The following is a 12,711-nucleotide window of genomic DNA, read 5'->3' as shown; positions in this document are numbered from 1 at the left end:
TTGACAAGAGAACGAGTTTATTTTGTACATTATTTGGGACAACATTAAAGGTTTGTGGTGTGTACCCGTAAAGGTCACCTGGATGTTCTAAACCAAAAGCCAGATGTAAATGTCAGGACTAGTAACAGGACAGAAGAAGAAGAAGCCCAGCAACAGCCTTCTGATGGATCACTTCATCCTGTAGTCTTCAGGTCTGTAGATAGAACAACACGTACATTAGACATCAGTCATGTAGAACAGCAACATACATGTCATCTCAATAGGAATCATCTGTATAATATAAGGTTGAATGAAATATCACCATGGTAAGTATCATGTATGCAATATGGTCTGAAGACAGTTATTACTAAGTAAAGTAGCTCTACTATTCACAACAAACGACTTTTTATTGTATTACATTAGTATGTGTTGATGGTATTAGATTGAGACTATGTCGAGTGCCTGGTGAGTGTTGACGTGATGTCAGTCAGTGAATATCAACTAGGTCTTTAATAAAAAGGGCCAGGATTGGTTTGCCCTTGAACATCACCCGAGGTCAATTACATCGCTGGAATTCCAGGCCCGAATGGACTCACTGATTGGTTCTTAAGATTAGATCAGTAAACAGAGAAACACATTTATCACAATACAGTGTCCTGACAGGACTATTAAACTGATGACTGCTAGGGCGGACAGTGTCCTGGCAGGACTATATACTGATGACTGCTAGGGCTGACAGTGTCCTGACAGGACTATATACTGATGACTGCTAGGGCGGACAGTGTCCTGACAGGACTATATACTGATGACTGCTAGGGTGGACAGTGTCCTGACAGGACTATATACTGATGGCTGCTAGGGCGGACAGTGTCCTGACAGGACTATATACTGATGACTGCTAGGGCGGACAGGACTATATACTGATGACTGCTAGGGCTGACAATGTCCGGACAGGACTATATACTGATGACTGCTAGGGCGGACAGTGTCCTGACAGGACTATATACTGATGACTGCTAGGGCGGACAGTGTCCTGACAGGACTATATACTGATGACTGCTAGGGCGGACAGTGTCCTGACAGGACTATATACTGATGACTGCTAGGGCTGACAGTGTCCTGACAGGACTATATATTGATGACTGCTAGGGCTGACAGTGTCCTGACAGGACTATATACTGATGACTGCTAGGGCGGACAGGACTATATACTGATGACTGCTAGGGCTGACAGTGTCCTGACAGGACTATATATTGATGACTGCTAGGGCTGACAGTGTCCTGACAGAACTATATACTGATGACTGCTAGGGCGGACAGGACTATATACTGATGACTGCTAGGGTGGACAGTGTCCTGACAGGGCTATATTCTGATGACTGCTAGGGTGAGATACACTGATGAGCAGAGTACTATGGGAAATGTAGTTTACAAAGTGGAGTTGTTGCCTGAAACAGATTCCCATCGTTATAGACAGGTTGACAGATAAATCACTGTTTTGTTTCCAAGTCTTGATAATTAAAATGTGTTCTATCATCAATTACATTTTGGTGTTATTGTCCCTTTGACGTTTTCTTTCTGTGGTGAATGTCGAGTGTCCCTTGAACACGGTGTTACTGTAAAGAAATTAAACTTGTAGCCTGCTCCCTATTTTAAAATGGAATCTGAAACCACCTGAGGTGACGTGTCACCCACCAGACACCACACTATTCATCTCAACGTTTTCATGGGAAAGAAAAGGACAGACATCTTTAAAAAGGATTGTTAACAAGTTTCATAAAGTCTCCTCCTCCCTATTAAAAACAGCACTTCTCAGCTGCAGTAAAAAACACAGAAATAAAATACAGCTTTAGGACACATGTTCTGCTCTTACCTTGAATGACACGTTCCAAAAATGGCACCCTGTTCCCTTTATAAAGGGCCCAGGTCAAAAGTAGGGCACTACATAGGGAAAGGGGTGCGTTTTGGGACACAAACTTTGTGTAATGTCATGAGAAAGGAAGGATTGGGACAATTAACTTGGGATTGATGATATGCACACGCAAAGTGAGGGGAATTAAATAAAAGGCTACATTTCCTTACTGGATGGAAAACGTGAGGGTCGTGAGAAATGTCAATTTAATCTTCTTTTGGAAAAAATATTTCTCGCTAACCAAAAAAATAAATTCCATGAATGTGATTAATTTGAGTGATCTGGGTTAGCTACAGGGTTAGTGTTGATTGAAATGTAGGCTACCTTATAAGTATGATACATATGTCTAGACGGGCTTTTCACCCGCTTCCCTTTTCACTTTGAATACATATACATTCCAGACGGAAAGGCAATCAACTGGGGAAACACGTACGGGTAAAGATGTATCCTTTCTATAGTTAGTGACTGTACGTCTGTGGGGCTCCTCGTTCCCTCCTATGCAGGGATGAATAGAGGAGGGATGAAAGGGTGAATAGAGGAGGGATGACGGGATGAATAGAGGGATGAAGGAGCGAGTAGAGGGATGAAGGGGTGAATAGAGGGGTGAATAGAGGGGTGAAGGGATGAATAAAGGAGGGGTGAATAGATGAGGGATGAAGGGGTGAATAGAGGAGGGATGAAGGGATGAATAGAGGAGGGATGAAGGCGCGAGTAGAGGGATGAAGGGGTGAATAGAGGAGGGGTGAATAAAGGAGGGGTGAAGGGGTGAATAGAGGAGGGATGACGGGATGAATAGAGGAGGGATGAAGGAGCGAGTAGAGGGATGAAGGGGTGAATAGAGGAGGGGTGAATAGAGGGGTGAAGGGATGAATAAAGGAGGGGTGAATAGATGAGGGATGAAGGGGTGAATAGAGGAGGGGTGAATAGAGGAGGGGTGAAGGGGTGAATAGAGGAGGGGTGAAGGGGTGAATAGAGGAGGGATGAAGGGGTGAATAGAGAAGGGGTGAATAGATGAGTGATGAAGGGGTGAATAGAGGGATGAAGGGGTGAGTAGAGGAGGGATGAAGGGGTGAATAGAGGAGGGATGACGGGATGAATAGAGTAGGGATGAAGGGGTGAATAGAGGAGGGGTGAAGGGATGAATAGAGGAGGGGTGAAGGGGTGAATAGATGAGGGATGAAGGGGTGAATAGAGGGATGAAGGGGTGAATAGAGGGATGAAGGGTGAATAGAGGAGGGGTGAAGAGAGGATGGATGAAGGGGTGAAGGGGTGAATAGAGGAGGGGTGAAGGGGTGAATAGAGGGGGGATGACGGGATGAATAAAGAAGGGGTGAGTAGAGGAGGGATGAAGGGGTGAATAGAGGAGGGATGAAGGGGTGAATAGAGGAGGGATGAATAGAGGAGGGGAGAATAGAGGGATGAAGGGGTGAATAGAGGAGGGATGAAGGGGTGAATAGAGGAGGGATGAAGGGATGAATAGAGGAGGGGTGAAGGGATGAATAGAGGAGGGATGAAGGGGTGAATAGAGGAGGGATGAAGGGGTGAATAGAGGAGGGATGAAGGGGTGAATAGGGGAGGGATGAAGGGGTGAATAGAGGAGGGGTGAATAGAGGAGGGATGAAGGGGTGAATAGCTGGATGAAATGTCACCGTGCCAACAGTAAACTGTTTAATCTACAGTGTTTTATGAAAGACATATACATTGCAATCCCCGAACCTCTCCCAACCCTCCAACTCAAAACCCACTCACAGTGCAGAGGTAGGTCCATTCAGGCTTGCGGTGGAGACTATCAATCAGACCTGGCTATATCTCACCATGGAGAAGACAGGCCAGAGTGGCCTATGGATCAGACCTGGCTATATCTCACCATGGAGAAGACAGGCCAGAGTGGCCTATGGATCAGACCTGGCTATATCTCACCATGGAGAAGACAGGCCAGAGTAGCCTATGGATCAGACCTGGCTATATCTCACCATGGAGAAGACAGGCCAGAGTAGCCTATGGATCAGACCTGGCTATATCTCACCATGGAGAAGACAGGCCAGAGTAGCCTATGGATCAGACCTGGCTATATCTCACCATGGAGAAGACAGGCCAGAGTAGCCTATGGATCAGACCTGGCTATATCTCACCATGGAGAAGACAGGCCAGAGTAGCCTATGGATCAGACCTGGCTATATCTCACCATGGAGAAGACAGGCCAGAGTAGCCTATGGATCAGACCTGGCTATATCTCACCATGGAGAAGACAGGCCAGAGTAGCCTATGGATCAGACCTGGCTATATCTCACCATGGAGAAGACAGGCCAGAGTAGCCTATGGATCAGACCTGGCTATATCTCACCATGGAGAAGACAGGCCAGAGTAGCCTATGGATCAGACCTGGCTATATCTCACCATGGAGAAGACAGGCCAGAGTGGCCTATGGATCAGACCTGGCTATATCTCACCATGGAGAAGACAGGCCAGAGTAGCCTATGGATCAGACCTGGCTATATCTCACCATGGAGAAGACAGGCCAGAGTAGCCTATGGATCAGACCTGGCTATATCTCACCATGGAGAAGACAGGCCAGAGTGGCCTATGGATCAGACCTGGCTATATCTCACCATGGAGAAGACAGGCCAGAGTAGCCTATGGATCAGACCTGGCTATATCTCACCATGGAGAAGACAGGCCAGAGTAGCCTATGGATCAGACCTGGCTATATCTCACCATGGAGAAGACAGGCCAGAGTGGCCTATGGATCAGACCTGGCTATATCTCACCATGGAGAAGACAGGCCAGAGTAGCCTATGGATCAGACCTGGCTATATCTCACCATGGAGAAGACAGGCCAGAGTGGCCTATGGATCAGACCTGGCTATATCTCACCATGGAGAAGACAGGCCAGAGTGGCCTATGGATCAGACCTGGCTATAGCTCACAGGGTAGGAATGCCTATGGTTCAAGCCTGCTTGACTGGCCATCCTTCTCTCTGGAGAAACAAAGGCAGCCTGTAGCTATATCAGCCTGTGGTTCAGGGCAGGTCTAACTATCCATCCTTCACAGTGAGGCTACAGAATAGCAGCCTGTGGTTCAGGGCAGGTCTAGCTATCCATCCTTCACAGTGAGGCCACAGTATAGCAGACTGTGGTTCAGGGCAGGTCTAACTAACCATCCTTCACAGTGAGGCCACAGTATAGCAGCCTGCGGTTCAGGGCAGGTCTAACTAACCATCCTTCACAGTGAGGCTACAGTATAGCAGACTGTGGTTCAGGGCAGGTCTAACTATCCATCCTTTACAGTGAGGCCACAGTATAGCAGCCTGTGGTTCAGGGCATGTCTAGCTAGCCATCCGTCACAGTGAGGCCACAGTATAGCAGCCTGTGGTTCAGGGCAGGTCTAGCTAGCCATCCTTCACAGTGAGGCCACAGTATAGCAGCCTGTGGTTCAGGGCAGGTCTAGCTATCCATCCGTCACAGTGAGGCAGCCTCCCTAGCTACAGTATAGCTCACAGTGGGTTAGAAATGAAGGCCACAGTATAGCAGCCTGTGGTTCAGGGCAGGTCTAGCTAACCATCCTTCACAGTGAGGTTACAGTATAGCAGCCTGTGGTTCAGGGCAGGTCTAGCTAGCCATCCTTCACAGTGAGGCAGGCTTCCCTAGCTACAGTATAGCTCACAGTGGGTTAGAAATGAAGGCCACAGTATAGCAGGCTATGTTTCAGGGCAGGGAGGCTGGCAGACCATCCCTCACAGTGACTGAGCCTGGCACCGTAGCCTTGGCTGGGCATTGTGCCTCACCACATTAACAAAAGTGGAAAAGTGCCACTGAATCAGGGGCAGGGCTACTCACTGAGACACATCATACATCACCCCTGGAGGAGAATATAGTGGGCCTGGCTGTCTCAACCCGCCACGGACTACATGAGGTAAATACATATTTATGATAATGCCAATCCCATTTCTATTAGGCTTACAGGGGCTTGCAAATCTAACCAGACTATTTATTCAGAGATTGTTTACACTGAGCCACAGAGGCAGTCAGTGAGAATGTCTGAGCAAAAACCAGACACTATTCAGAGTGGATTCCACAAATCATAGTCTTAGCTTAGAGTAGATCCATCTCAGTTGATTGCAGAGGGATGACAATGAGACAAAATGCAACTAGGACATCAACAGCATGATGCTATCCTAGCTATAGAACATCAACAACATGATGCTATCCTAGCTATAGAACATCAACAGCATGATGCTATCCTAGCTATAGAACTAGATCAACAACATGATGCTATCCTAGCTATAGAACATCAACAACATGATGCTATCCTAGCTATAGAACATCAACAACATGATGCTATCCTAGCTATAGAACATCAACAGTATGATGCTATCCTAGCTATAGAACTAGATCAACAACATGATGCTATCCTAGCTATAGAACATCAACAACATGATGCTATCCTAGCTATAGAACATCAACAACATGATGCTATCCTAGCTATAGAACTAGATCAACAACATGATGCTATCCTAGCTATAGAACATCAACAACATGATGCTATCCTAGCTATAGAACATCAACAACATGATACTATCCTAGCTATAGGACATCAACAACATGATGCTATCCTAGCTATAGGACATCAACAACATGATGCTATCCTAGCTATAGAACTAGATCAACAACATGATGCTATCCTAGCTATAGGACATCAACAACATGATGCTATCCTAGCTATAGGACATCAACAACATGATGCTATCCTAGCTATAGAACTAGATCAACAACATGATGCTATCCTAGCTATAGAACTAGATCAACAACATGATGCTATCCTAGCTATAGAACTAGATCAACAACATGATGCTATCCTAGCTATAGAACATCAACAGCATGATGCTATCCTAGCTATAGAACATCAACAACATGATGCTATCCTAGCTATAGAACATCAACAACATGATGCTATCCTAGCTATAGAACATCAACAACATGATGCTATCCTAGCTATAGAACATCAACAACATGATGCTATCCTAGCTATAGAACTAGATCAACAACATGATGCTATCCTAGCTATAGAACATCAACAGTATGATGCTATCCTAGCTATAGAACATCAACAACATGATGCTATCCTAGCTATAGAACATCAACAACATGATGCTATCCTAGCTATAGAACATCAACAACATGATGCTATCCTAGCTATAGAACTAGATCAACAACATGATGCTATCCTAGCTATAGCACATCAACAACATGATGCTATCCTAGCTATAGAACATCAACAACATGATGCTATCCTAGCTATAGAACTAGATCAACAACATGATGCTATCCTAGCTATAGAACATCAACAACATGATGCTATCCTAGCTATAGAACATCAACAACATGATGCTATCCTAGCTATAGAACATCAACAACATGATGCTATCCTAGCTATAGGACATCAACAACATGATGCTATCCTAGCTATAGAACATCAACAACATGATGCTATCCTAGCTATAGAACTAGATCAACAACATGATGCTATCCTAGCTATAGAACTAGATCAACAACATGATGCTATCCTAGCTATAGAACTAGATCAACAACATGATGCTATCCTAGCTATAGAACATCAACAACATGATGCTATCCTAGCTATAGAACATCAACAACATGATGCTATCCTAGCTATAGAACTAGATCAACAACATGATGCTATCCTAGCTATAGAACTAGATCAACAACATGATGCTATCCTAGCTATAGAACATCAACAACATTATGCTATCCTAGCTATAGAACATCAACAACATGATGCTATCCTAGCTATAGAACTAGATCAACAACATGATGCTATCCTAGCTATAGAACTAGATCAACAACATGATGCTATCCTAGCTATAGAACATCAACAACATTATGCTATCCTAGCTATAGAACATCAACAACATGATGCTATCCTAGCTATAGAACATCAACAACATGATGCTATCCTAGCTATAGAACTAGATCAACAACATGATGCTATCCTAGCTATAGGACATCAACAACATGATGCTATCCTAGCTATAGAACTAGATCAACAACATGATGCTATCCTAGCTATAGAACATCAACAACATGATGCTATCCTAGCTATAGAACTAGATCAACAACATGATGCTATCCTAGCTATAGCACATCAACAACATGATGCTATCCTAGCTATAGAACATCAACAACATGATGCTATCCTAGCTATAGGACATCAACAACATGATGCTATCCTAGCTATAGAACATCAACAACATGATGCTATCCTAGCTATAGAACATCAACAACATGATGCTATCCTAGCTATAGGACATCAACAACATGATGCTATCCTAGCTATAGCACATCAACAACATGATGCTATCCTAGCTATAGAACTAGATCAACAACATGATGCTATCCTAGCTATAGAACTAGATCAACAACATGATGCTATCCTAGCTATAGAACTAGATCAACAACATGATGCTATCCTAGCTATAGCACATCAACAACATGATGCTATCCTAGCTATAGGACATCAACAACATGATGCTATCCTAGCTATAGAACATCAACAACATGATGCTATCCTAGCTATAGAACATCAACAACATGATGCTATCCTAGCTATAGAACTAGATCAACAACATGATGCTATCCTAGCTATAGAACATCAACAACATGATGCTATCCTAGCTATAGAACTAGATCAACAACATGATGCTATCCTAGCTATAGAACATCAACAACATGATGCTATCCTAGCTATAGAACTAGATCAACAACATGATGCTATCCTAGCTATAGAACTAGATCAACAACATGATGCTATCCTAGCTATAGAACTAGATCAACAACATGATGCTATCCTAGCTATAGCACATCAACAACATGATGCTATCCTAGCTATAGGACATCAACAACATGATGCTATCCTAGCTATAGAACATCAACAACATGATGCTATCCTAGCTATAGAACTAGATCAACAACATGATGCTATCCTAGCTATAGAACTAGATCAACAACATGATGCTATCCTAGCTATAGAACATCAACAACATGATGCTATCCTAGCTATAGAACATCAACAACATGATGCTATCCTAGCTATAGAACATCAACAACATGATGCTATCCTAGCTATAGAACATCAACAACATGATGCTATCCTAGCTATAGAACATCAACAACATGATGCTATCCTAGCTATAGAACATCAACAACATGATGCTATCCTAGCTATAGGACATCAACAACATGATGCTATCCTAGCTATAGAACATCAACAACATGATGCTATCCTAGCTATAGAACATCAACAACATGATGCTATCCTAGCTATAGAACTAGATCAACAACATGATGCTATCCTAGCTATAGAACATCAACAACATGATGCTATCCTAGCTATAGAACATCAACAACATGATACTATCCTAGCTATAGGACATCAACAACATGATGCTATCCTAGCTATAGAACTAGATCAACAACATGATGCTATCCTAGCTATAGGACATCAACAACATGATGCTATCCTAGCTATAGAACATCAACAACATGATGCTATCCTAGCTATAGGACATCAACAACATGATGCTATCCTAGCTATAGAACATCAACAACATGATGCTATCCTAGCTATAGAACTAGGACTAAGTACAGTAGTCGTTATTTTGATAGTTCTATTCTCCTCTCCTGCTGTGGAAACCAACTAGAAGAGTGATTTCTCTCCTCAGTGCTGGAGGCCGAACACTCCTCTATTCTCACACACAGACACCACCGACTCAGTTCTCAGTCTCCTCCTGTTAACGCCCTGTAACCACTACATCTGTTAACGCCCTGTAACCACTACACCAGTTAACGCCCTGTAACCACTACACCAGTTAACACCCTGTAACCACTACACTAGTTAACGCCCTGTAACCACTACACCAGTTAACGCCCTGTAACCACCACACCAGTTAACGCCATGTAACCACTACACTAGTTAACTCCCTGTAACCACTACACCAGTTAACACCCTGTAACCACTACACTAGTTAACGCCCTGTAACCACTACACCAGTTAACACCCTGTAACCACTACACCAGTTAACTCCCTGTAACCACTACACTAGTTAACACCCTGTAACCACTACACTAGTTAACGCCCTGTAACCACTACACCAGTTAACACCCTGTAACCACTACACCAGTTAACACCCTGTAACCACTACACCAGTTAACTCCCTGTAACCACTACACCAGTTAACGCCCTGTAACCACCACACCAGTTAACACCCTATAAACAACACATCAAGTCACTGTTAAGCTTAATTTCTCACTTCTGTGTTATTCCAAGTGAGTTATAGCTGCAGTCCATTTGCGTAAGCGTGATCAGAATCAAACACGGACACAGATGTCCCCTAAACCTCAGTAGCAGAAGCCTCCTCCCCCCCCCCGGTAGATTTCCCCTAAACCTCAGTAGCAGAAGCCTCCTCCCCCCCCCCCCGGTAGATTTCCCCTAAACCTCAGTAGCAGAAGCCTCCCCCCCCCCCCCCGGTAGATTTCCCCTAAACCTCAGTAGCAGAAGCCTCCTCCCCACCCGGTACGCCAAACATTACAGAAGCCTTCTCCCCCCCCCCGGTAGATTTCCCCTAAACCTCAGTAGCAGAAGCCTCCTCCCCACCCGGTTGGACAAACATTACACTGCATGAATTATGTCACGTAATTCTGGAATGTCACGGGTTTCTGTCAGATTGAAAACTCCCATTTCCTTTAATTACAGGCAGGAAGTAATGTAGCGGCTGTTCTGGCCGTCTCATTATCACGTCAGTGTCTACTTCCTGTATGTTTTAATGGACACGCTCCGTAGGGTCGTCCTGACCAATCACTGCTGTGGTTATTAGAGAGAGAACCCATATAAACATAGTGCTCTGTAAAAGTGAGCATGAATTCCATGACAGAGTACTTCTCTAGTATTTCAATAGGACTTTAAAAGGAAAGATCTTAAGGGTATTAACACACGTGGGGTGTCAGAGTTTGAAAAAAGGAGGTTCACAGTCAATCTTGAGGGAAACATCAACAACTCCAACGGGTTTCCATCTTGAGTCTTCAGCCACCCGCCCCGACCGCCCTACCTGCCCCCCCCGCTACATCCGCCCCGACCACTCCACCCGCCCCCGACCTCTCCACCCGCTCCAACCGCCCCGACCGCTCTACAGTATTTGCTTTCGATTGCAATCAGCAGTTTCAGCATCGGTTGTGTGTGTTTTAATGAGAGGTCAGTCCCTGGCCCAGACCACCATTTCCCCTCATTGAGCCATACACTAACTTAACTCTATAGGACCGTGACCGATCCCGTTTCAACATGCCGTGCTCATAATGGAATCATTTGTCAGCCCGGTAACAAGAACCCGTTTCTCACATCAGTAAAGACCACAGGAAGACGGTGCTATACTGTTTCCATTCTTACTTACCGGCACAGAAGTAGGTTTCACACGAACACACACAAAAAGGTTTTATCCCGTTCTTCACTAAATACTTATTTTGGGTTTCTACTAGTTATTTGCATGTTTGTGGTAAGCTAAAGCTAGCGTAACATTTAGGTCATAAAATGCTTAAAGATTTGGCCGCTCTTGTCGAGAGCAGAATCATAAGGCATTTAACTGCGTCCCGGCTGATATGAATAGCAGGCTGTGGACTGAGCAACAATGGATCAGTGCCATGGCCGAAGGAACACAGCAGCCTGTAATGGAACTATGGTATGTGTCTGTTCCTCTATAAACCAGTCTGTTTCACTATAAACCAGTCTGTTCCACTATAAACCAGTCTGTTCCCTTATAAACCAGTCTGTTCCCCTATAAACCAGTCTGTTCACCTATAAACCAGTCTGTTCCTCTATAAACCAGGCTATTCCTCTATAAACCAGGCTGTTCCACTATAAACCAGGCTGTTCTCTATAAACCAGTCTGTTCCTCTATAAACCAGTCTGTTCCTCTATAAACCAGTCTGTTCTAAATGTGTCTGTTCCCCTATAAACCAGGCTGTTCTAAATGTGTCTGTTCCACTATAAACCAGGCTGTTCTAAATGTGTCTGTTCCTCTATAAACCAGGCTGTTCCTCTATAAACCAGGCTGTTCTAAATGTGTCTGTTCCCCTATAAACCAGGCTGTTCTAAATGTGTCTGCTCCTCTATAAACCAGGCTGTTCTAAATGTGTCTGTTTCTCTATAAATCAGGCTGTTCTAAATGTGTCTGTTCCTCTATAAACCAGGCTGTTCTAAATGTGTCTGTTCCCCTATAAACCAGGCTGTTCCTCTATAAACCAGTCTGTTCTAAATGTGTCTGTTTCTCTATAAACCAGTCTGTTCTAAATGTGTCTGTTCCTCTATAAACCAGTCTGTTCTAAATGTGTCTGTTCCTCTATAAACCAGTCTGTTCTAAATGTGTCTGTTCCTCTATAAACCAGGCTGTTCTAAATGTGTCTGTTCCTCTATAAACCAGTCTGTTCTAAATGTGTCTGTTCCTCTATAAACCAGTCTGTTCTAAATGTGTCTGTTCCTCTATAAACCAGTCTGTTCTAAATGTGTCTGTTCCTCTATAAACCAGGCTGTTCTAAATGTGTCTGTTCCTCTATAAACCAGGCTGTTCTAAATGTGTCTGTTCCTCTATAAACCAGGCTGTTCCTCTATAAACCAGGCTGTTCTAAATGTGTCTGTTCCTCTATAAACCAGGCTGTTCTAAATGTGTCTGTTCCACTATAAACCAGGCTGTTCCTCTATAAACCAGGCTGTTCTAAATGTGTCTGTTCCTCTATAAACCAGGCTGTTCTAAATGTG

The 12,711-nt window shown here is 44.0% G+C and overlaps 1 protein-coding gene across 1 annotated transcript in view; it reads right to left on the bottom strand.

The window, feature by feature from the left end:
- Positions 1-12,711, bottom strand: part of mrpl13 (mitochondrial ribosomal protein L13) — a 36,407-nt gene continuing 23,696 nt past the window's right edge. Inside the window, exon 7 of the mRNA XM_038995204.1 lies at positions 1-193. Coding sequence (XP_038851132.1) covers positions 169-193 — 25 coding nt within the window. The 3' untranslated portion in view covers positions 1-168. The remainder of the gene's footprint in view (positions 194-12,711) is intronic.

This window comes from Salvelinus namaycush, chromosome 5 (genome assembly GCF_016432855.1).
Source record: "Salvelinus namaycush isolate Seneca chromosome 5, SaNama_1.0, whole genome shotgun sequence".
In the NCBI taxonomy this organism is placed as follows: domain Eukaryota; kingdom Metazoa; phylum Chordata; class Actinopteri; order Salmoniformes; family Salmonidae; genus Salvelinus; species Salvelinus namaycush.
The sequence above is the reverse complement of the archived record's forward strand: the minus strand, read 5'-3'. Positions and strand labels throughout refer to the sequence as shown.